General features: G+C 50.1%; 1 protein-coding gene across 1 annotated transcript in view; it reads right to left on the reverse strand.

Annotated features, from left to right (window-relative positions):
* Positions 1 to 18,020, reverse strand: part of xpo1b (exportin 1 (CRM1 homolog, yeast) b) — an 18,158-nt gene extending 138 nt beyond the window's left edge. The window contains exons 1-25 of the mRNA XM_068741005.1: positions 17,986 to 18,020; positions 17,757 to 17,888; positions 17,342 to 17,443; positions 16,176 to 16,248; positions 13,926 to 13,987; positions 12,915 to 12,959; positions 9,988 to 10,169; positions 8,729 to 8,777; positions 8,517 to 8,636; positions 8,305 to 8,433; positions 7,868 to 8,026; positions 7,592 to 7,789; positions 6,083 to 6,221; positions 5,323 to 5,504; positions 4,755 to 4,911; positions 4,507 to 4,670; positions 4,283 to 4,417; positions 4,013 to 4,196; positions 3,610 to 3,716; positions 2,398 to 2,592; positions 1,912 to 2,080; positions 1,694 to 1,828; positions 1,460 to 1,619; positions 1,271 to 1,367; positions 1 to 804 (exon numbers count right to left, since the gene is read on the reverse strand). The exon at positions 1 to 804 is cut by the window's left edge and continues 138 nt beyond it. Of these exons, the coding sequence (XP_068597106.1) occupies positions 658 to 804; positions 1,271 to 1,367; positions 1,460 to 1,619; positions 1,694 to 1,828; positions 1,912 to 2,080; positions 2,398 to 2,592; positions 3,610 to 3,716; positions 4,013 to 4,196; positions 4,283 to 4,417; positions 4,507 to 4,670; positions 4,755 to 4,911; positions 5,323 to 5,504; positions 6,083 to 6,221; positions 7,592 to 7,789; positions 7,868 to 8,026; positions 8,305 to 8,433; positions 8,517 to 8,636; positions 8,729 to 8,777; positions 9,988 to 10,169; positions 12,915 to 12,959; positions 13,926 to 13,987; positions 16,176 to 16,248; positions 17,342 to 17,443; positions 17,757 to 17,882 (3,216 nt within the window). The 5' untranslated portion in view covers positions 17,883 to 17,888; positions 17,986 to 18,020 and the 3' untranslated portion in view covers positions 1 to 657. The remainder of the gene's footprint in view (positions 805 to 1,270; positions 1,368 to 1,459; positions 1,620 to 1,693; positions 1,829 to 1,911; positions 2,081 to 2,397; positions 2,593 to 3,609; positions 3,717 to 4,012; positions 4,197 to 4,282; positions 4,418 to 4,506; positions 4,671 to 4,754; positions 4,912 to 5,322; positions 5,505 to 6,082; positions 6,222 to 7,591; positions 7,790 to 7,867; positions 8,027 to 8,304; positions 8,434 to 8,516; positions 8,637 to 8,728; positions 8,778 to 9,987; positions 10,170 to 12,914; positions 12,960 to 13,925; positions 13,988 to 16,175; positions 16,249 to 17,341; positions 17,444 to 17,756; positions 17,889 to 17,985) is intronic.
* Between the last annotated feature and the right edge of the window lie 7,448 nt (positions 18,021 to 25,468).

Genomic DNA, 25,468 nt, shown 5'->3' on the forward strand with positions numbered 1-25,468 from the left:
TTTATTTGGACAACAAATAGGTACAAATGAAAAAATACAAAATTAAATGTAAACCCAGTTTTGCTCTACAGGTAGTGCCACTGCATGGAAAACCATCTAAATTAATAAAATTGAAACTTGTCAAAAACCTTCCGAGTTAAACAGGAGCCGTAGCTGCAACCAATTAAAAACCCACAACCGACCGACCAAGCCTTTAAAACATCCCGTCAACGAAGCCCACCAGGGGGCAACAATCCTCTTAGAGGAAAACAAAATGCTGATGTCGACTCGCCGACAGCAAACAGAATCAAAGGAAAACAAAGATGCTATACAACAGGGAACATATGGACCATTGGGTTCACAAGAAACTTTTAGGTGATCTCTCACACACACACACACACGCGCACACACACACACGCACACGCACTGCACAAATGAAAGAGACAAAGCTGGAAGGAAAAGAATCTGAAGGTGAAGGGAAGAACGGAAACGGATCGTTACCTCGTCACGTACAGAGAAACGAGGTAAAACAGAGTCCTGGAAAGAGATTACAAAACAATCAAACGTTACTAAAAGGGCCACAAGGTGGCGCTGTAATCATTTACGCGTTGGCGTTGTTTTGGTCAACAAACATCCAATGGGATGGCCTCCCCCGCAGGGGGGCGGGGCGTCGCACAGTCAGTCGCACATCTCCTCGGGGATCTCGTGGGGGTTCAGGATCCCCGGCACCGACATCTGGATCTTGTGTTTCTCCTCCTGGGCCTGGCGGAGCGACGCCTCCCTCTCCTCCAGGAACAGGTCTGTGGTGTCCTCGCCGGCAAACTCCTGGAGCGGCAGAGGAGAACGAGGGGAGGCTCGGTCAGGGGGGGGGGGCACCGAAGCCCCCTGGGTTTAATGTCCTAACCCCCCCCCCCTCATATCTGACCATGACCTGTTACTACGGAAACAACAGCGCTGCAGCCGGGCGCCTTCGCGTCGACGCCTGTAAACGGAGCTTTATATTCCAACGCTACGTTTAGGGGCGACTCCGCCCCCTCGGCGGTCCACACGGACGAGCCCGGCGTCGTTTCAAGTGACGGGAGACGGAGCGTTCTGATTGGATAGGGTCCGGGGAACTGCGCCGCCGATTGGTTTGTGGGAAGAGTCTTCGGTTCAATCCCCGGCGTCGTGTGTTCGTGGCCACAATGAGGAGACGATTCTCACACGACGCACGGATCAGGACTCGCAGAACCGCGCCGGGTCAGCGGAGTCACACGCACGCACACACACACACGCACACACACAGCCTCACCTTTATCTGGACCAGGAAGTCCCTCAGGTGCTCTTTGAAGGCGGGAATATCCTGGTTCAGGCTGAACATCCCGGTCACAAACACCTTCACCTGAGCACTGAGGCAAACAAGAGCACAGCCACCCCCCCATTAACACTCGCGTGGTGCGTGCGTGTGTGTGTGTGTGTGCGTGTACGTGCACGGTCTTACTCTTGCAGGTGAGGGAAGGCCGTCTTCAGCAGGTTGGCCACGTACTCCTGGACGAACACCTGATTGGTCGTCGGGCTGCCGGGGCTCAGCGTCGTCGTGACCTTCCCCTCCTCCACCAGGTTGAACATGTAGGCCAGGATGGAGGCGTGCATGGTCAGGCCTGCGGGACAACGGGCGTGAGCGGACCGGGGGCGCTCCGGACCCGGCGCCGCCGCGGCCTCCGAGCGGACTCACCGGCGGTGTGCGACGTGTCGGTGACCACGGAGAAGATGTGCTGCAGGATGTCACACAGGTACGTCTGGTAGAAGCTCTGAGCCGCCGCCTCCTCCTGGGCCACGTTCTGCAGCAGCGTGTAGAGGATCTGGAGCCCTGCGGGGGGGGGGGGGGGCACAAGAGCATGCTGGGAGAGCCGCCGGACGCAGCCGGGGCGCAGGCCCCGCCCACCAGCTCACCAGTGTCGGCCACGTTCCTCATGGTGTGCTTGAAGGCCCAGATGATGGAGTCCAGCACCAGCTTGAACTGGGCCGGGGGGATGGAGAGGAACGCCGGGAAGCAGTGCGAGTTCACGGCCTGCAGCAGGTAGAAGAAGTGGGTTCTGTGTTCGGGGTACTCCTCGAAGTTCTGCGGAGAAACACGGTCCCAGGTTCCGTTAGTGCGTCGACTCTTTCACACGCACACGCACGCACACACACACACACACGCACGCACACACACGCACACGCACGCACACACACGCACGCGCACACACACACACGCACGCACACACACACGCGCACGCACACACACGCGTACGCACACACACACACACACACGCACACACACGCACGCACGCACACACACACACACACACACACACACACACGCACGCACACACACACACACACACACACACACACACACACACACACGCACGCACGCACACGCACACACCGCCTCACCTTGTTGATCATGTTCAGCGTGCACTCGAAGACGGCGTCAAAGATCTGGGGTATCTCACTGGTGATGTGTCCCCCGAGCTTGTTGACGATGGTTGCCATGGTGCTGAGGACCTCGGGCTCACGGGCAGCGGGGACATTGCGTTGGTAGTCAATGAGGACAGCGTCCAGCAGCGGCGGGACAAAGTTCTCCCCGACCTGGACAACGACAGGAGGACGTCTTTGTGTCGGTCTAACAGAGACCCCTTCGTCTGGGCTAGCGTAGCCTAGCATGAATAGCGTAGCGTAGCATTTACAGGTAAGCATGACGCGCTACAATCACAAGTTGATGTTTCTTCTTCTCCTATGACGAGATACTACAGTATCACTGCCCCCTGCTGGTGGAGTCAGCGGTCTCTCGGCTGATCCCAGATCTGAGAACAGGCTCCTCTGAAAATGATGCAGCACATTTGGGAACTGATATTTTACAGAAGTTATAATTTTGTTACGAGAAAGAGCCAATGACTGAAACGCAGGTACTGCTTGGTGCACATTTTTAATAAAGTTTTCCGATAAGAGATCAATCTAAAAATGGGTTATTGTGGTTCCGATGCAGCCACACCTACGTCTGCAGTCACGACTCAGACGCCAGCATTGCTCCGCCCACCGCACCATCTGATTGGTTACACTTAGAGCCACGGCATGCGTAACAGCCAATCAGCTGTGCATGCACACGGTGGCGAGGAGAAACTCTGGAGACAAGGGACGAAGCGTTTCAGGCTTCTTCCCCTAGTGGTCGGCTGCTGTTACAGCAGACGGGAAAGAAAGACCCTGCCGGTGACCTCTAGTGGTCGGCTGCTGTTACAGCAGACGGGAAAGAAAGACCCTGCCGGTGACCTCTAGTGGTCGGCTGCTGTTACAGCAGACGGGAAAGAAAGACCCTGCCGGTGACCTCTAGTGGTCAGCTGCTGTTACAGCAGATGGGAAATAAAGACCCTGCTGGTGACCTCTAGCGGTCGGCTGCTGTTACAGCAGATGGGAAAGAAAGACCCTGCCGGTGACCTCTAGTGGTCGGCTGCTGTGTTGGGGAGGACGATACAAAAGGGCAGGTCAGGAGAAGACACATGAACGTAGTGGCGACCCCTCAAGGCACAAGCCGTGAGTACAGTAGTAGTACTACAGTAGTATGGTACTATATGGGTACCCAACACCTTCTGTGTGTCAGTGATTTCTCACCATCTGCGGGTCGTTTGATCGGCTGACCCAGCCTGAGATCAGTTTCAGCGTCTCCCGTTTCACCGTTCTCATGCTGCGGATCAAAGGCTGTTTGGTCACCATCTCTCCTGCAACACAAAGGCGGTGGCAAACGGGATTAGTGCTCCGTTCACGGGCGGCGCCATGAACCCGCGCTTCAAAGCCGAGCTCCAAACACACCGGATGCAGCCATTGTGGCCGTTTTGTAACATTTTAGATCGACAGACGCTCGTCGTGGATTTCATCGAGTTAGATTCTCCTGATAAAGCAAGGTCAGAATGCCCTGCCGTGATTGGACAGCCTCCAGACGGGATAAATGCCACTGCTGAATATACCTAAATAGCTTTTAACCTGAAGAGGGCAGCAGAATCAAGCTTCCCCTCACCATTTGTCTGAATGGCGGCAGAGATATTTTCACTGAGGCACTTGTAGACGTTGAGCATGTCGAGGTAAATCCGTCCCAGCTGGATGACGAAGGGGTGTCCCACGGCCTTGCACGCTCGGACGTTGGTCTTCAGGATGCTGCCCAGCTGCTTCACCGTCTCCGGGTCCTTTAAGATGTCCACGTTCTGATGAGGAGCAGAGTGCAGGTCAACATGCCGGCCTGCTGGATGATGCCGTCCCACCCCAGGTTGGGGGGGCAGCATGTACTCACCTTGGTGGCCTGCTGGATGATGCTGTCCCACACCAGGTTGGGGAGCAGCATGTACTTTTCGATCAGGTGTTCCTGGACAGCCTGATCCGTCTGGGCTCCGATCATATAACCTACGGCCTCGTAGAACGTGTGCACCTGGAGACAAAGCGGAGCATCTGGAGGATCAGAACATCTCGGGGGGGGGGCAGTGCAGCTGTGACGCCCTCCGTTATCGACTCGCTGACCTGCTGAGGCTGCAGGTCGCAGATGATGGTGTTGATGTTGTTGAGGATCTCGTCGATGAAGGGCATCACCTCTCCCACCTGCACCTGGATGAAGTGGCGCCGGCATTTCTGGGCGATCTTGATGAAGGTGTCACAGGCCATGTCCTGAACGCCGTCGTGGGTCTCTGAGGGGGGGGGGCATCAACAGGCATGAGGTCACATCCTTTGTGAATAAAGGCACGCTTCGGAACGCTTTGCTTTCCTCTCACCGTGCATGAACTCAAAGAGCTTGTTGACCACCGTTTTGAGGAACTTCCAGTGGGCCCGTAAAAACCGCGGGTACTGCCCGACGATGTACATGATGTTGGAGGCTATGATAGCCTTGTTGTCCTTGCCTCGCTTTTGCTCGCACAGGCCCAGCAAATCCTGAGACGGACACAAAGCACACGGGCGGGGCATCAAGGTGCGAGCCTGAACCACGGAGGATTCCGAAGGTCGTCCTTTTTACTTTTTACAGATGTACTGCATCACAGTAATACCTCGACACACAAGGGGGGGGACGATGCAAAGGACAGGGTGAAGTGGAGAAGTGTTGATTTACTGTGGCGACCCGAAAGTACAGTAGTAGTAGTAGTAATACTGTATATAATGTGTTTCTATGTAGCATTGATTTGGGTGTTTTTAGACGGCTGGAACAGATTCTTCTGTTCCTCGGTTATTTTATGGTAAGTTTATGGTAGTTCCGAGCTCAGTCCAGGAATGAATTATACTCGTGTACGTCGAGGTATTACTGTCCAGGAGATGTCAAGTTGTGGAAACGGCATCAAATCTACCGACCTTGATGACGGTGACCAGGAACCTCTTCTCATCTTCTTCGTACATCGCCCCGCTGATGGAGCCGATGGCCCAGCACAACGTGTTCAGGTTCTTCCAGGACCATTCGGTACCGTTCACCTGGTTGTGAAGCTTCTCTGTCATGATGCGCTCCGTGTCTGCGTAGTCCAGGTGAGTCAGGTACACTGAAAGTACATAATGAAGTACAATTACTCTGGTTGGAGGAGCTTCAGGTAACGATTAGCCTGGAACCACCCGAGTCAGGCCTGAAGTATTCAGCTTGATCCTAAGACTAATTCAGCAGCCACACTTTTGGGCTATAACTAACAAAGTAAAACTATTCATAGTAAAAGAAATAAGTCAGACACGTCAATCAGTTTCTGGACAATAAGACAAAAATGTCCTCCTTTGTGTGACATCACACGTAAATGACCTCAACTTAAAAAGGGAGATAAACGGGTTCTATTGGACATATATTTGTGGGTTGGTGTAAAACAAAGAGACATTTAATTACGCCACCCATATTGCAGCAAGGCAACAGCACCACCATGTGGCTGGGATGAGTAAGACACTTTGGATGGATGCTCTGTCAGCTCATAATCAGGTGCACTTATCAGTCCGGAAAATACGGCACTGATAATGTTCATAAAGGCGTCCGATAAGAACCGTCATGCAAAGAGTCTTCTGGATCTGATCCAGAATGAGCTTTACCGACTCATGGGGACTTCACATGAGAGTGAGGATGACGATGGTGAAATCCTACCGAGTGTCTCCCTCATGTTTTTGTACAGGTTGATGGAATCCGTGTCCTTCATGAACTCCCGGACCACTTCTCCCTGGTCGTTCTCCACCACCAGCACCTCCTCGGGTTTAGCCATCCGACTCACCATCAGCAGGCGCACCTGTGAGGGCAGGCAAGAACAGCGGTCAGTGCATGGGCAGGATGCTACAGGTAGCTAAAGGCTATGAAGCTGCTAGGTAATAAAGACGGCTGCTAGGTAATAAAGACGACGGCTAGGTGATAAAGACGGCGGCTAGGTAATAAAGACGGCGGCTAGGTAATAAAGACGGCGGCTAGGTAATAAAGACGGCGGCTAGGTAATAAAGACGACGGCTAGGTAATAAAGACGGCGGCTAGGTAATAAAGACGGCGGCTAGGTAATAAAGACGGCGGCTAGTTAATAAAGACGGCGGCTAGGTAATAAAGACGGCTGCTAGGTAATAAAGACGGCTGCTAAGTAATAAAGACGGCGGCTAGGTAATAAAGACGGCGGCTAGGTAATAAAGACGACGGCTAGGTAATAAAGACGGCGGCTAGGTAATAAAGACGGCGGCTAGGTAATAAAGACGGCGGCTAGGTAATAAAGACGGCGGCTAGGTAATAAAGACGGCGGCTAGGTAATAAAGACGGCTGCTAGGTAATAAAGACGGCTGCTAGGTAATAAAGACGGCGGCTAGGTAATAAAGACGGCTGCTAGGTAATAAAGACGGCTGCTAGGTAATAAAGACGGCTGCTAGGTAATAAAGACGGCTGCTAGGTAATAAAGACGGCTGCTAGGTAATAAAGACGGCGGCTAGGTAATAAAGACGGCTGCTAGGTAATAAAGACGGCTGCTAGGTAATAAAGACGGCTGCTAGGTGATAAAGACGGCTGCTAGGTAATAAAGACGGCGGCTAGGTAATAAAGACGGCTGCTAGGTAATAAAGACGGCTGCTAGGTAATAAAGACGGCTGCTAGGCAATAAAGATGGCTGCTAGGTAATAAAGACGGCTGCTAGGTAATAGAGACGGCTGCTAGGTAATAAAGACGACGGCTAGGTAATAAAGACGGCTGCTAGGTAATAGAGACGGCTGCTAGGTAATAAAGACGGCTGCTAGGTAATAGAGACGGCTGCTAGGTAATAAAGACGACGGCTAGGTAATAAAGACGGCTGCTAGGTAATAAAGACGGCTGCTAGGTAATAAAGACGACGGCTAGGTAATAAAGACGGCTGCTAGGTAATAGAGACGGCTGCTAGGTAATAAAGACGGCTGCTAGGTAATAAAGACGGCTGCTAGGTAATAGAGACGGCTGCTAGGTAATAGAGACGGCTGCTGCTTTTCCGTCATGTTGCATCCATCAGTTCTTTCAGCAGCAGTTTAGCAGCCGCCTTCTCCTGGACTAGAACCAACCGATGCGAGTTTGGCAGCAAACTTGAACACTTCAAATTCGTGCCACGTCAAACGAGTCAGAAACGATCCTTCGACATGCATTAACGGCTGCGTGTGTTACCTTAGAGAGTACAGGAAGGTAGAGCTGCCTGCGTGGAGGGACGTCAAAGTGCTGATTACCAGAGAGCAGGGGGGACGTGGAGGTGGAGAACGGACTCTCCCTGTAAAGCTCAGCAGCCAGGTGGTTCCAGTACTCCAGGCAGATCTTAAAGATCTCCGTCTCTTCCACCTCCGACACCAGCAGCATGTAATGGAGGGCCTGAAAGGGGGGCCAGTCAATGGCGTCGGTGCACCTTCCACAGACGAGCCATTCACGCTGCGCCCGCGTCCCCCTTACCTCCATTAACGTCTCTCTGAGGTTGAACCTCTTCTCGATGAGCTGCCCGTGCTCTTTGAGGAACGTGCAAAGGAACAGACTGAGGTTCTGGATGAAGTTCTGCTCGTCGTCTTTGCCGTTGGCGTAGGCCAGACGAATGTTGGTGTTCAGAGGGAGCATCTGCAGACAATTGATTAGAATGAAATCAGATATTGGGTGTGGACCGAGGCGCAGGTCTGCGAATGTGGACCGAGAAGCGGGTCTGCGAATGTGGACCGAGGCGCGGGTCTGCGAATGTGGACCGAGGCGCGGGTCTGCGAATGTGGACCGAGGCGCGGGTCTGCGAATGTGGACCGAGACGCGGGTCTGCGAATGTGGACCGAGACGCAGGTCTGCGAATGTGGACCGAGACGCAGGTCTGCGAATGTGATCGCAGCACAGCCTTAACGTTGCATCACCTGCTTGAGTTGACACATGGTCAGGGTGAAGAGCGTCACAAACTGCTCTTCGTACTGACTGACGCTCACGCCGGCGATTTCTGTCAGGCACTTCAGGGTCACGTTGCGAAACATGGGCACGTTCAGGAACTGAAACGAAATGGGATTGGTTTCATTTGCACGTTTGGCAGGTCGAAGCAGCAGCGAGGGAAGGACGAGGCGGGAGGTCACACCTTGTACACCAACGTGCTGATCAGTTTGGTTTCAAAGATGTATCCCAGAGGAATCCAGTTGAGGAAACGCAGGAGCGTCTCCAGAGTGGCATGGACAAGCGGGGCATTCTGGGAGTTTTCCTACGGGGCAGCCAATGAGACAACAAACAGCGGAGAGTCAAAGGCCGCTGTGGAATAGATGACGAAGACCGTACAAGATAAAACATACGTACCATTACAAACTGGCACAGCTGGAATATCTGGGAGAATTCATTGCACATGCTGAAGGGGGGGAAAAACATTTGACACTTCAGAGAGCTTCAAACTTCAAACACGTCTGGAGAGCATGCGATCAATAACCATCATCGGGTGAGCGAACGAGACAAATCAGGACACATCTTCTGGGACAAAGTGTTTTCTCCCGGTCCCGACCAGCAACTACATTCCCCCCCTGAACTTGTTCTCGACCGGAAGCGGAGCTTGTCGTTTCCTCAGCATCAAACCCAGAGCGCTAAAACTGAAGCCACGACAAACGACCGTGTCCAGAGGCAGACAGCAGCGCTACGTCCCTGTAATGCAGGCGTCCCTGTGATGCAGGCGTCCCTGTAATGCAGGCGTCCCTGTGATGCAGGCGTCCCTGTGATGCAGGCGTCCCTGTGACGCAGGCGTCCCTGTAACGCAGGCGTCCCTGCGATGCAGGCGTCCCTGCGATGCAGGCGTCCCTGCGATGCAGGCGTCCCTGCGATGCAGGCGTCCCTGCGATGCAGGCGTCCCTGCGACGCAGGCGTCCCTGCGATGCAGGCGTCCCTGTAATGCAGGCGTCCCTGTAATGCAGGCGTCCCTGCGATGCAGGCGTCCCTGTAATGCAGGCGTCCCCAAACCTTTTCCTGTGGGGGCCGCATAACGTCTCCCTTCTCTGATGGAGGGCCGGGGTCAGTTTGCACAGGAAAAGTGTGACAATGGCAGGGGGGGGGGGGGGCTAAACATTTATTGTTTTCCAGACAGCCACCAAATAACCCTTTCTTCACAGAAAAAAAAGTCAGGAAATAAATAATAACACTATTAATAAAATAAATAATAACTAAATAACCCTTTCCGGGTTTGTCACAGAAAAAAAGTCCATTGAACATTAACTTTCTGGTCGTACGTGATCATCATTAAAATTGTCCCAAACGAAAGGAAGAATGCTTTTTTTTAATTAATATATTCTCCACTATCAATATTATTAGGAAACAAAAGATTGAATTAATGACCCCTCTCAAATGCCCCCGTCTCTGGTATTGTTCAGGGGGCCGTAGTTTGGGGACCACTGCTGTATAATAATAATAACTGATGAAACAAAAGGCCAATGTTTGATTTATATTTGAAAATCATGAAATTTTCCACATATATTGACTTTGAAATATTTGCATGTACACTTTTCAATAGAAAGTCCCTGGGCTCCTGCTATGACTAACACTGGTGGGTGCAGCGGTTAGCGCAGGATGCCGACCTGTCTTTTAGGTGCTTGGCCTTGACCTGGGTCATTTGGCCGCTAGAAAAGTCGAAGACCTCCTCGCTGAGCAGCTTGAGAATGATCATGTTGTTCTGACAAAGGCTCTCACTGGTACGACTTGCCCCCACAATGTCGCTGATGAAGGTGGGCCAGTGTTTGGGCCACTCCTGTTTCAGGATCTAGAGACAAAAGGTTCGGGTTTACAAGGTTTCAGAATCACATTTTTACACTAAATAGGAAATGTGATTTGACAGTTAATGGAGCAATACATTGTTCTGTACTTGTATCATACCGTGGGTCATTGCTGATCACTTTTAAATATTATAAATGAACATACAGCGGCTCCAAAGAAAAGCAGCAGCAATACTACTGGAAACGAAAGGAGGAAAGCAGAACTACCGTTTAATTGAAGAAGGAAATAATCTGCCAATCTAAAAACGGTGTCCGTGTCTCGGACATTGCTGCAGGGCGGGACGATGAAATCGTTGATTTCGAACTGTATCAAGAAAACTGCGCCAAAGAGAAAGCGAAGGGGGGAAAAAGCCAGGAGGACAGTTACCCAGTCATTTTATGGAGGGGGGGGGGGTCCCTTTCCTTCCACCTCCCTCCCTGCCGACACCGTTTGATTAAAGTTCCATTAATGATGCTTTTGTTTTTCGTGCTATTTACACATTACGTGTATCTAAACATAAGATAATTGCACCGTGCCTAGTTGAACCTGCCACGCTCTCTGCCCCGTGTTGGAATAAGGCGCGTTTCCCTTTAGAGTCAGATGAAATAAATGATCGTATTCGGTTTCCCATCAGTTGAAATGGGCTGATTCGTGTGAAAGTTGGCAGCGATATGATCGCAGAAGATGTTATCATGATGAATCTGCAAATCAATGAATCCTATCACAGAGCACACCTGATACTTTCCTCCCCCCGTTCCAGCCTGCCTGCACACGATTCTTCACCTCCTTTCCACATTCTCTCCATCACTCTGCTCTGTTGACCCGAGGTACCTGAAGTCCTCTCCCTTCTTTACGTCTCATCCTTGTAGCTTCACTGTCCCCCCTGGGACCTTCTCATTTACACACATGTACTCTGTTTTACTCCTGCTCACCTTCATCCCTCTCTTTTCTAGAGCAGACCTCCACTTCTCTAGATTCTCCTCTACCTGCAGATCACAGTGTCATCTGCAAACATCATATTCAGAGGAGCTTCCTGTCTCAACTCATCTGTGAGTCTGTCCATCACCATGGCAACAAAAAGGGGCTCAGAGCTGATCCCTGGTGCATCCCACCTCTACACTAAACTCCTGTTACTCCTACTGCACACTTCACTGCTGTCGTACATGTCCTGAACTACCCTGACATACTTCTCTGCTACTCCAGACGTCCTCATGCAGTACCACAGTACCTCATGCAGTACTACAGTACCTCATGCAGTACCACAGTACCTCTCTGAGCACCCTGTCATAGTCTTTCTCTAGATCTACAGACACAATGCAGCTCCTTCCCTGCACTTCTCCATTGCTAGCCTCAATGCTAACATTGTGTCTGTGGTACTCTTCATCAGCATGAAGCCATACTACTGCTCACAAATACTTACTTCTGTCCTTAGTCTAGCCTCAAACACCTTTTCCCGTAACGTCATCGTATCTCATCAGCTTTATCCCTCTATAGTTTACACAACTCTGTGTGTCTCCCTTCTTCTTGAAAATGGGCACCAGAACACTTCTCCTCTGTTCCTCTGGCATCTTCTTCCCCTCCAGGATTGTACTAAACAACCCCGTTAAAAACTCTACAGCTACCTCTCCTAGACACTTCCATACCTCCAGAATGAAAAATGGTAGGAACACACTTATTTTTCCTGATGAAAGAAGAGACCTTAATCTTTCATTTGGTCGGATCGGTGTTTGCAAGTCAGTAAAAAAAATATTTTGCGGGCCTTGAAAAAAAAGGGCAAAATGAGCAAAAACTGGGGCAATCAGAATATAGCCGAGCTGAAATGGCTGGTACTGAAGGAGTTAATTCCAAACTAGATAAACGGCCATTTACATGCCTAGTTATATTAATATGCAACTACGTGTATCTAAACAACAGATAACACATAAAAGTGTAAATAGACTGATAAACAAACAAACAAATAAAAGTGAATTTCATTTAACAGAATTCTGTGTTTTACATACGTTTGGGCTGTTTGTCGGGAGTTGAAGGGACAGGCGGAAGGGGGAGGGGTCATTCCTTTGAAAGGGAGTCCTCCATAAAATTACTGGGTAACTGTCCTGACTTTTTATTCCTTCTCTTTGAAATCGTTTATGTCTCCGAACCGTAATGTGCAGCAAGACCCCAGACATGGACGCCATCATTTCCTTGTTCAAATCGACAGTTGTTCTCGCTGCTTTCCTCTTTCCTCTGCCAGGCGTCTTACTGCTGCCTTAGATCCATGACTAAGAGCTCAAAAGTACAAATCCAAAAACAACACGCACACGAACTCACAAAGCGAAAAAGGTGGACAGTGCAGCTACTCAAACTGAAACTGGTGGACTCCGCCTTCTCCCGCGCGTCTCCGGTCCGCCTCGGTTCAAATTCCAAAAATCAGTTCGACTTTCGAGGTATTTTAAACTTTTTTTTTGTTCGAGAACCGAGTCGTTCGAGAACTGAGGTTCCACCGTTTAACAAATCCATTGGATTAGAACCCCTTTTAGGCTAAAGCCTCAACCGTCATTAAAGCAATTTGATTAAACTGTGTACAAGGAGTACACATAGCGCAAAGAATACTGTCAGGTTTTATTGGCAAATGGTTGCAGTGCTGTATACATGAAGGTACGTTTACAGCGCGAGCTAAAGCAATGCTAAAACAGTGAACAAACTAATCCTGTGTAGCGTCTTTAGCGTCGGCAGCAACACAGGATGAGATGGCTAACTATTGAAAGCTTACCTGAACAAGGATCATGTTTAGCTTCCCAATGTACACCTTCTCTTTCTAGAAAGTAAAAAAGATTAATTAATGCATGCCGTTTTCAGACCTTAAGTTCTGTGTTTTCTTCACATCATTAAAGTAATACATCAAATATAAATCTTACACATTACCGTATTTTCGGGACGATAAGTCGCACTGTGTTTTATAGTTTGGCTGGTCCTGCGACTTATACTCAGGTGCGACTTATCTATTTCAACATTTATTTTCGACTTTGTGCCTACTTTTCATTAACAGTCGGAGTACGATTAGAGATAGAACTTGACTTTTTAATTCCAACTTGTTATACTCACAACCTGGCGTCCTTTTCCCCACATTTCATAATTACAGTGGGTTTATAGAACAGAAGACAATGAAATGAGCTTCTGACATAATGCCTTATGCATCACATCAACTCCAGTAGGCCGGAAACGAGTAGTTTGAGCAGTTAGAGCTTTTTCTCAATTACCGTTTTTTAAAATGATGAATTAATTTTTTTCCACACAAATATAAAAAGGACACACCCTCAAAGCGCCTTTGTCCTCAGTTGATATTGACTGTTAAGAAGCTAGGGAAAAATAAATAAATAGCGCAACCCCTGCCTGTTGGAGGAGTTCATGTCCTAAAAAAAAACTTTAGAAAGAAGTTGAATTCAACATCTACGGCTTCCAGCTTCACTCCGTGACGGCTGACGGGAACACGGATTCACTCTCGTCTAGTGTATAAAACACGACCATCGGTGCCAACAGAGTGAGCAATGCTGCGGCTAATGAACGTCTGAGACAAGCATTTCTCCAGTTAAGATGCAGAAAAGACAAGGGGAAAAAAAATATTCATATTCTGATGTATCCATATATTCATTAAATATATGGATACATCAATGTCAAAATAATCTTGGCAACACACAGCTCAATTGTTGCACATTGCCTTGTCACCTTCCTTGGTGTTACTTTACCCAAAATCTAACCCAAAGTTTAGTTAAACTTCACTCACCTCCACGTTTGATGCATCCGATGACGTCTTGATAATGAGACCAACAACATACTTTTTAATCCCTGGTAAACACACAAACATATCAGATGAACAGTGAGCGTGTGGCAAAATCTGTGACTCTACACACTCCAGCTGGGGGCTCATCGAGTCAGCCCCCCCACTGTATATTTGTTTTTAGTGGCAAAATATACCATTTGTCAGCTGTTTGCAATCACCAAGTCACAAAGTTCAAAAAAGTCAAAACAAAAGGCAGATAAATCCCAGCAAAACATCAGGTCTGTCATCACCCAAATCTAAAATGTATTTAGGAACGTACACTCTGTACGCATCAGCGGCTATCGGGGGGTAATTCTGACCGGCTATCACGTACGCCCGATCCGGCGCTACAACGGAGCCGCCGTCCTAAACGCAGACGCTTCTGAGCGACTCAGACAACCTTTACGGATCTCTTTGTCATGGGGAAAATTAAACTTTATTAAACTTTCATTTGTTCATTGCAAACTGCTGATAAATAGCGTATTCTGCCAGTGAGCCAAATACAAAACGGGGACAGTTTGAAGCCAAATGATTTTACTTGAAACCGTACTATACAACCTGCCGACACCGACATTAATCGAGTACATGCGTAACTTAAAGTGTACTCCTTCTGCACACATGGCCGTGGGCTGCAGCTGCCACTGAACTTCTGCTGGTCGGTTCAGTGGGAGCTACAACCCCCCAGTCGTTTTTAAAGACAGTCGATATAATGTGAGCAGAGCATCTTCAAAAAATGTGTGTTCAGCCCCCGCGCATCTGTTTCTACGCCGTATCTGTACTCCGCTCTGGAAGCTATGTGTTGGGGTGTAGTGGGCGGAGCCGGAAACGAGCGGTACTCTGACACAAGGGGGAAAAGACATACTTGCCGGTCGCCCTGCACTGGGTTTGCCACTTGAACAAAATTCAGGCATCTACGGTCAGAAGTAGGGAAGTCATAGGTCAATGGGAAAAATTAATTTAGAGCAAAATAATAGAAGAATGGAGGGAGGCAGAGTCAACTGATTTGCAGTCATTAATTATATTTCATTTTCTTTCTTCTTATGAGAGAATAAAAAAAGACAATTTTCCTCTCAATGTTTTCAGATTCAGAAAAAAAGCTCAGCAGGTGGTAACAAAATACACTGAATTTAAGTAAACACTAAACGTTGAGAAATTAAAGTACAAATGGAAATTAGGAAAGAACCTAAGGGGGGGGGTCCCTTATATGTTTGACGTAACCACATTAAATCATTGTACTAACAATTCATATTAGCATTTGATGCTACATGTTCTTGATAGTTATTGATGAAATCTCAAATATTCCAAATATTCCAACTGCAAGACCTGAAAATTGACAACATTGTTTCAGAAGAGCCTGATCAGGGACTGATCCATGATCCATGATCCATGATCCATACCAACCATCAGGCCCATCCGTCTGGTTCAATACGTTTAATAAGCTAAAAAGAAAACACCAGTAATCATGTGTTTTATGTAATTGCATTGTCCTCTTTCAAATAAACTCAATTCAAATCCACAACCGTGGAATGCTTTTCAGTAACCAGAAACACACGACTAGTTAAAATGAAATGAACCGTTTGCAGCTTCAAGTCCCTGCGCTCCAACGAAGGTGCCTCTCGGGAAGCTTAAAGTCAGTGCTGGGGTGTTCCCGTCTTTCCTTCTACCAACCGACCAGCGCCAGTCAGTAAAGCAGGTAACCAGCCAGGTAACAAACCAGGTAACAAACCAGGTAACCAGCCAGGTAACAAAGCAGGTAACCAGCCAGGTAACAAACCAGGTAACCAGCCAGGTAACAAGCCAGGTAACAAACCAGGTAACAAGCCAGGTAACAAACCAGGTAACAAACCAGGTAACCAGCCAGGTAACAAACGAGGTAACAAACCAGGTAACCAGCCAGGTAACAAACCAGGTAACAAACCAGGTAACCAGCCAGGTAACAAACCAGGTAACAAACCAGGTAACCAGCCAGGTAACAAACGAGGTAACAAACCAGGTAACCAGCCAGGTAACAAGCCATGTAACAAACCAGGTAACAAACGAGGTAACCAGCCAGGTAACAAACCAGGTAACCAGCCAGGTAACAAGCCAGGTAACAAGCCAGGTAACAAAGCAGGTAACCAGCCAGCCTGCTTATTCTGGGAACACGCCCCAACCACAGGTCACAATTACAAAAGTGAAACGTTTGGCGAACTGAAACACAAAGTCAGGCTTTACCTTCACACTGATTCCGGGGGAGAATCTTCCATCTTGTTTTGATAACAGTTTCCAAAATCTGAAGAGCATAGTACTGTAAAGGGGGGGGGGGGAGAATTAGGACAATGGCATTATGACAGCGAGCACTCTGCAGTACGGACCAGCCTGTAATAACGTGCATTTCTAAACTGGATTGGACTGAAACGTGTCTTTCATGCATTTTTGGGGAGTTTGCATAATATTCATTTATTTTAGTTTGTTTTGTGCAGCTGCGCAGTACGCCGAATTAGACAAGTTCAACTTTTTTATAAGAAAGCTGAGCTGAAGTGAAAGAGAAGGGTAAAAAAACAAAAACAAAACAGGACCGAGTTATTTTATGGAGAAGGACTCTTCCAAAGAAATAACCCAAACAGTATTACGGAACGAATTATGTATTTATCTCCATCCGTCTCTACATGAGGATAAATACGTATCAGTACATGTACAGGATAAATGACATATACTCGCAAATATAAACAAATGTTTGACTGCCGAGTTCTCAGGTACCAGGCTTTCGCTTAAAGACTAACTCGTTTAGCGACGGGGTCTTTGGAACGTACCACTCTCTGCCCCCCCCCCCCCCCCATGCCCACAGGCGCTCTACCTCACCTGCAGCCTGCTCATTTGCACCGGTCTAATTGCTGCACTGTACACACAACCCATTGAGACATTCTGGCTATTGATCTCTTGCATTTTGGAGACGTGTTTATTCTCAGTGAGCGAACAGAACTTCCCTGTTTGCTCAAACCTAAAATTGACAATCAATGAATCTTGAACAAAATCACATTTTCACATGACTTGAGACAGCGGTGTCAAACCTGTCCAGTGGAGGGCCGAGACGCTCCAGGTTTTCCTTCCAGCCGGCTACTAAAGCAGGTGATTGTGATTATCAACACCTCTGATTTGAGAGAAGGAACTCATTAGTGAGATCAGCTGCTGGAGAGATGGTTGGAAAGAAAACCTGGAGCGTCTCGGCCCTCCACTGGACAGGTTTGACACATGTGACTTAAGACATCTTGGGGGAAAGAAAGCCCCACTACGGCCGTCACTTCATGCTTTTCTATTTTTTAAGACGTGGAATTGTGGAAGTTCCTTAAAGCGCAGTTGGACACGTGTCCGTGGACGCTTCCTGGCCCGGGCCAGCTTACCTTGGTGTTCATGTTCTGGGAGAACTCCAGGATGGTGTCCACTCTTGTCCAGGCATCCGGGTGCTCTTTTAAGTGCGTCAACACCTCCTGTGCCATTCTTTGCTGCAAGACAAGCATGAGTGATGCTGCAGAAGCTCCAGGATTACACTTGCAGCTGCATTTAAGAGAACAGGATAACACTTCTTCACTAGTCATCACTAGAAATGCTCCTAGAAGTCCTTCTGCAGGTAGAATTAAACCCACATTTACACCTACAGTGTGCGTTTCAGCCCAGCGGTCAGACAGAGAAAGACAGAGTTGAACATTTTCCTTTCATCGCAGCGATTATCAGAAGTTTAACGCAAAGAAGAAGCAAACAACAAAAGTGACACGCCAACACTCTGAATAATATAAAGGTGAGTATTTCTCAGCGTACCTGTGGCCCCACCCCGTGGTACAAACAGTTGACCACATTGTCCAGCAGGTTGATGTCCAGTTTCTGGTTGAAGTCCAGCAGCTGCTGTGCTGCATGGTCTGCTAACATTGTCATAACTGCTGGCATAGAGCTCTGAAACAACGGCAGCAGAGGGAGGGGTCATGTGACCGGCTTGTTTAGAGACAATTCCAAACAGCTGATCACCAAGCAATAATCCCCTCAGACTCACCAGCGAGTTGTCATTTATCCCGGAAAAAGGCGAGACGCGCTGGAAAACAGGAATAAAACAGAGTAAGTCTCTGACACTGAATTTAAGAGTAAAAACGCATCCAAAGTTATGCTTCATTAACCCTGGAGCTCCTTTTTATTCCCTAGGGACAGTCCGGACTGATCAACTAATCAATATTTGCACTACAGTAGCTCTTCATGGACAGCGTGGTCGGCGCTGGAGTTTGGGTTTGTCTTTTCTATTGAGTTCTAGATGTAAGATATCTTTCTATTGTGCAGTACACTGTAAAAAGCACCCAGTAAAGGTTCCGTCATTCACACACCGAGATGTGGCGACCTCGAATCAGCAGCATGAGAAAATGTTTGACCAACATGCAGCCAGAACGAGAGGATTTCAGCGTCCACAGATTATAACGTCGCCACCGATGGACCAGAACACGTCCACGGATCAGGTTCCTCCATTGGTTCCACGGATCAGGTCCCTCCATTGGTTCCACACGTCCATGGATCAGGTTCCTCCATTGGTTCCACGGATCAGGTTCCTCCATTGGTTCCACACGTCCATGGATCAGGTTCCTCCATTGGTTCCACGGATCAGGTTCCCCCATTGGTTCCACGCGTCCACGGATCAGGTTCCCCCATTGGTCCCACGCGTCCACGGATCAGGTTCCTCCATTGGTCCCACGCGCCCACGGATCAGGTCCCTCCATTGGTCCCACGCGTCCACGGATCAGGTCCCTCCATTGGTTCCACGCGTCCACGGATCAGGTTCCTCCATTGGTTCAGCAACACATCAGCTCTGCAGCTACAGATGAAAGTTCAGCCTCTGCCAGAGACACCACCGGCCTGTACCTGGGTACACCTGTCCCGCAACTGGGTAACGTGCCCCGCAACTGGGTAACGTGCCCCGCAACTGGGTAACGTGCCCCGTAACTGGGTAACGTGCCCCGCAACTGGGTAACGTGCCCCGCAACTGGGTAACGTGCCCCGCAACTGGGTAACGTGCCCCGCAACTGGGTAACGTGCCCCGCAACTGGGTAACGTGCCCCGCAACTGGGTAACGTGCCCCGCAACTGGGTAACGTGCCCCGCAACTGGGTAACGTGCCCCGCAACTGGGTAACGTGCCCCGCAACTGGGTAACGTGCCCCGCAACTGGGTAACGTGCCCCGTAACTGGGTAACGTGCCCCGCAACTGGGTAACGTGCCCCGTAACTGGGTAACGTGCCCCGTAACTGGGTAACGTGCCCCGTAACTGGGTAACGTGCCCCGTAACTGGGTAACGTGCCCCGTAACTGGGTAACGTGTCCCGTAACTGGGTAACGTGCCCCGTAACTGGGTAACGTGCCCCGTAACTGGGTAACGTGTCCCGTAACTGGGTAAACGGTTTACCAGTGATAAATGCACTGCTCTGATGTAGCACTTTCTTAGCATCTTGCACTGACACTTGGACATGTGGACAGGCGGAGCAGAGATTTGAACCGCCGACCGTCGCCGTGGGGGTCGCGGCGACCAGCAGCAGACTACAGTTAGACCGTAACTGCTGTAAACCAAATTGCCCTCCGAGGGACAAATCAATAAAAAGTATTTAGTATTTAGTAAACGGAACATTTCTAGAGAACCGGAGAACCCAGAGAAAACGTGCAGACACGGCAAGAACATAGTAACTCCACACAGACGGAACCCGACCCAGCGCTACACACTAGGCCGTCACACCACCCACTAAAAAAGGTTCCGAGTTTGAAAATTACTTTTGTACAGTATGGAATTTCAAACAAGTTAAAAATAAAGCATCATATGCGCGTCACTGACCCAAAAGTATACAAAGAAGGATTTGGTCAGTTCTGATGGGCTCAGAAAACGCAGTTCTGGTGCAAGTTTTAGGAACCGAGTTTGTTCAGAGTCACATTTACAAAAAAACGACTAATGCCGATTTGAAATCGATTCATGAAACCAAAGTTGATCAAAATAAATGAATACACTCAAATTTGAAAATTGCCCACTTTGTCCACATTACCAACTCCGACTCGTTTCCGTCACCATATGAATAAAGCCTTTGGTTGCACCGCCGGTTGCACCGCCGGCTGCACCGCCAGATGCACCTCCAGCCGCACCTTTGGTTGCACCGCCGGCTGCACCGCCGGATGCACCTCCAGCCGCACCTTTGGTTGCACCTCCGGCTGCACCGCCGGATGCACCTTTGGTTGCACCGCCGGATGCACCTCCAGCCGCACCTTTGGTTGCACCGCCGGCCGCACCTCTGGTTGCACCGCCGGCCGCACCTTTGGTTGCACCGCCGGCCGCACCTTTGGTTGCACCTCCGGCCGCACCTTTGGTTGCACCTCCGGCTGCACCGCCGGCCGCACCTTTGGTTGCACCTCCGGCTGCACCGCCGGCCGCACCTTTGGTTGCACCTCCGGATGCAACGCCGGCTGCACCTTTGGTTGCACCTCCGGCTGCAACGCCGGCTGCACCTTTGGTTGCACCTCCGGATGCAACGCCGGCTGCACCTTTGGTTGCACCTCCGGATGCACCGCCGGCTGCACCTTTGGTTGCACCTCCGGCTGCAACGCCGGCTGCACCTTTGGTTGCACCTCCGGATGCAACGCCGGCTGCACCTTTGGTTGCACCGCCGGCTGCAACGCCGGCTGCACCTTTGGTTGCACCTCCGGATGCAACGCCGGCTGCACCTCCGGTTGCACCTCCGGATGCAACGCCGGCTGCACCTTTGGTTGCACCTCCGGATGCAACGCCGGCTGCACCTCCGGCTGCACCTCCGGTTGCACCGCCGGCTGCACCTCCGGCTGCACCTCCGGTTGCACCGCCGGCTGCACCGCCGGCTGCACTGCAGCTCGTCTCCAACCTTGCTATTGGTCGGAGGATGTCCAGCACGTGAACGCGGATCGAGCAGCTTCCCACATCGGCGACCGTCCTCCGTGCTGCGGAGCCACGCCCACCGTGAGGAAGTCCACGGCGATCGAACTGCCTCATTTATCGACGCCATTGATAGAAGTTGTCGCTTTGTCTCGAGGTCACAACCCAGACTCCTCTGTCCCACTCGTGGGGCATCGCCACGCCCACCGCGGCGGTGACGCGGTGGGCGTGGCGGATCCACTCTGCAGCCTCCGCGGGTCCACCGTGTTTACTTCTGCTAGCAGCGCGAGCTAAGCTAAGCTAATCCTAGCGAGGCGACGGACGCCAGCTAGCGGGCAGCCGCGAGCTAGCTTAGCGCCGATGCTAATTAATTCTGAATTAGACTGTTACAGATAACGACGGCGGGAGTACACAACCGAGTACACGAGTACTCCGACGTGCGTGTTGTTCCCGTGCGTCATTAATCACGGCGGAGGCGGCTCTCCTCGGTTACCCACCTAAAGTCCGGGGAAGTAGCGATGAGCCGGACCCTCCGCGACCCCCGTGGGTTTCCTGCGTGACTGTCCGGTCCAGCAGTCACCGATGTCCGGCCGCTCAGAACCGCCGATGCGGGCTCCAAAAATCACGATCACGGCAAACTCAGCGACGAGTGGCGCCGACACATTTCAGGAAAAAAAAAGTCACCGTCGATTCACGCGTGGATCCGTCCCCTGATAAAGCTCGCGTGGGGCGGCGTGGAGGTCTGCGTGTCCGCGCCTCCTCTCCGCTCTCCAGCAACTAACTCGCAACCGGTTGAAACCGGTTCAGACCGGGAGATTCCATCTCGGTTTAGTTTTCACCCGATGGCGCCGCGTAAAGTTTGGACTGGGGTTACGCCCATGCTGCGTTCTGATTGGCTGCGGGCTCGGCCGGCACTTCCTGATTGATGTCCTATTGCGTAACGGAGCTGTCAGTTTATTTCAGCGCCCACGCGAGGAGGGCGGCCTCCGGTAAAGAGCGGAGCCGTGCGTGACTCTCCGTGGAGCCGCTGTTCGTCTCCACTCACGCGCCTCCGGGTGCACGTGAGGCGTGCGTGGCGAGACGTGGGTCAGGTCGAAATCCCGTCTGAGAGTTTCATTACTTTTAAACGCATTATATCCCGCACGCGCCGCGGCCGTCCCGCGCGTGGCGCGCGGCGCGCTCAGGCTGCGGAGACGCGTTAAACCGAGCGCGCCATTCATTTGCCTGTTGCGTGGACGCTGGTAATTTTCCACCAGCCACGAGTGGGAGTGGTTTAGCATGATCGTGAGCGCACGGGGTTAGGAAAGGAGCCGTGCACGCGGATCTGCGCGCGGATTTGTTAACAGTGATAGTTGGACTTTATAAATGTATAACGTGAACGTGCGTGTTTAACGCACAGCACCGCACCGCAGAGCGCGCGGCTGTGCGTGTGCGTGAGACGCGAACATGACAGCGGGTTTGTTGCTTCTCTTTTTTCTCCGCTCTCCTGGTCACGTGGTCCGGCGCGCTGCTTGATGGAAAAATACTGGATTTGGTGTGTAGTGGAGACAAGTACACAACCGAGTAGTAAAGCCATTCAGGGAGGATAAGTACACAACCGAGTAGTAGAGCCGTTCAGGGAGGATTGCAACAACTGCGTGCGCGTCTCAGCCACTCGATGGAAACGCGCACGAATCTTTTGCGTGAAGTTTTTCTGATTCAGTGTTTATTAAACAGAAGTTTGATCAGCGTCATGATCGATGTAAGCAGGAGCTCTGATCCACGACGGCGCGGCCGCGGCGCGCGTCTTTACGCGCAGCGTGGCTTTCTGCGTGTGTCGCGTGTCTTATTCAATCATGACACCTGAACGTCCGTGGAGCCGCCGCCCACCCGAGACGTGGCCTCCATCCAGGTCACACCTGCGTGGGTTCGTGACGTCACGTTATAGGCCTGTACGCGTGCGTGCGTGTGCGTGGACACTCACTGGCAGTGAAGTCATGGAAACAGTTATTATTTCATTCTTATTATTATTATCAGGCTGCTATCAGTAAAATGTAACGCGGTATAATTTGGTTCGGTTACTTTGTTCACTTTAGTTACTACAGTGCCGGGATGTATTGTTAAACGTGTGCGTGTGCGCGTCCGTGCGCGTGTGGCGTTTGTTGGTGCGTAACTTCTGACAGGCGGAGGCTGGCTTCATCTCGTTCTGTCTGGTTCACGCGTGGACCCGCGTGCGCGTCAGCTGAAAACACTTGTGACGTATTGCGCGTGCTCGGCTGTGGTGAACCGAGTTATCAATAGTCAAATGGTAAAAGTCAAACAATCACAAAATCACACAACAACAGTGAAACAGGCCAAATATTTAAATCCTGCACTCCACGCTCAGCCAGGAATACACGTAAACAGATAACAGCGCCCCCTGCAGCGCCTGAGTGGCATTACGCCACTGGCGTGTATTCTATCCTGGAGCGCCCCCTGCCGGTGCAATGCATTACAGTTGGATATATTATCATGTGGAAGCAAATCATAGCTGATTTCTAAAATCTACAATTCTAGTAAAAATTATTCCACAGTATTGATCTGGATGAAAATAAAAACAGAAACACGTGAAGGTGTGCGGCGACACAGCACCAGAGTGCCTGAACAAATGGCCAAAGAATATGTTATTAACGATAATAACAATGTAAAAGAGGTTTGGCATCCACAGTGTTAATGGGACTGATACCCCGACCCCCCCCCCCCCCCCCCCCCCTCATTCCTGTCACAGTTACCGGATGTCCAATCAAATAACGGTGTCGGCTTTAAACAAACAGCCGACACCGGCTTCACATGGAAACTCCAATGATCTAAACATCAAACATAAAATCGTTCTTTTGTGGGGACTGTTTGCTGTCAGGTTTTATACTTCATGCAAAAAGGCCACAAACTCAGAACTGAACCCAGGATGGATAAAAAAGTAAGAGGCCGAGTAAAAGAGTACTATCTGCATGTTTAGCTGCTAAAATGAAGTTTCCAAGTTAAGAAATCTGGAAGGAGGTGAGTGCCATAAACTGTGGACGTATAAAGAATGTCGTTTGTTGCCCTGCCAATAAACATTCAACATCATTCTCTGGTGACTTCATAATTCCAGCGACATTCTGAGAGCTCAGGAATGTGTCACACGCTGAAATCTACTGGTGTACATCCTGAAACGGGAACCAGAACCGGAGTCAGAGTCCAGAAGCCGATGCTGCAGTGTGATTCCATGTCTTTAATGGTCTCCTCTTCATTCTCGTCGGGCCGACGGTTGTAACAGTAACACGGAATCACTGCACGGAGTCAAACCGTCACTGGGGAAGACGTTTAAACTCATCCATAGAGGCTCGAGGGCACAGCAAAACAAATCTACCTTCGGGTACAAATAAAGTAACCTTGAACCTTGGGGTGGCCAGACCGGAGGGACTGAAAGCATCGAGCGAGAAGCCGGAGCAGAAGGCTGCAGCTCGGGAGTCACTTCGCCCCATTAAAGGGATTCTCTCTGGGTCAAGTCACAAAGTACATGGAAAATAAACACCCTGGGTCGACCCTGAAACTAGAGTCCTGAAAAAAAGGGGGGGGGGGGGGCGACTTCAATGGAGAATTAGAATCCTGCATGACTTTAGCGATTAAAATAAAATCAGCCAAGAAAAGCAGGATTGGGGGCTTGAAGAGGGGGGGGGGGGGGGCAGCTGCATCCCCAGTGGGGGGAGGGTACCGGCACTGCTGTGGCCCCACAGGTCAGCCTCCCTCCAGAGGAATTTATCCATCTGCACCTCCACTCGGGAGTGACATAAATAAAAAATACCCCCCCCCCCCCCCCTACTTAACCAAAGTCAAACCCAGACTGAATGCCCTACATGTAAGAAACCTCTGATGAACTTATTGATGATCTCAGAGCCAGACTGGAAACAGTGCAGGGTGACAGGAAAAGAAAAGCACACGATTCAGCATGACGAGATATGAAAGAGCAAGTCGACGATCACGGGGCGAAGGACAGAAAGGCACCTGCTGATAAGGAGCAATCGCTAACATTTTAAAGGTACGTAAACTACCAGGTCATTGATAGCAGCGACATCATCAAAGATGAGATTCACGTCTGCCCCGCCGGGAGACCGGCTCTGCCTAAATCTCTCCACATATACGTTTTGTTTTTGTCTGCTCCTGCTCTCTCTCTCTCTCTCTCTCTCTCTCTCTCCCCCCTTCTCAACCCAGCCGGTCCAGACAGATGGCCGTCCACTATGAGCCTAGGTTCTGTCCAAGGTTTCTGCCTGTTAAATGGAAGTTTTTTCTTGCCTCTGTCTCCAAAGTTCTTGCTCTTGTGGGTCAAGTTGGGTTCTGTCTTTCCCTGCTCATCCTGTAAAGTGCCTTGGAGTAACCTTCTGTTGTTGATCCGGCGCTATAGATATAAAATAAAATTGAATTGATTGCCTTTGTGGATTCGGTCATTTCTTTGTTTCTTGCTCCGACACGAGTATAAGCATCTGGGCCCTCGACGTCCAGTCGCTCAGAACTGAAGAAGCCTCTCGGATTAGAGGTGAAACATCTTCAATCAAACTTGAACAAGTCCAGTTGATTCTTGGTTTTTAGCTCTTTGTGATTGGCAACAATCAAACTG

The sequence above is a fragment of the Brachionichthys hirsutus genome, chromosome 7 (genome assembly GCF_040956055.1).
Source record: "Brachionichthys hirsutus isolate HB-005 chromosome 7, CSIRO-AGI_Bhir_v1, whole genome shotgun sequence".
Classification (NCBI taxonomy): Eukaryota; Metazoa; Chordata; class Actinopteri; order Lophiiformes; family Brachionichthyidae; genus Brachionichthys; species Brachionichthys hirsutus.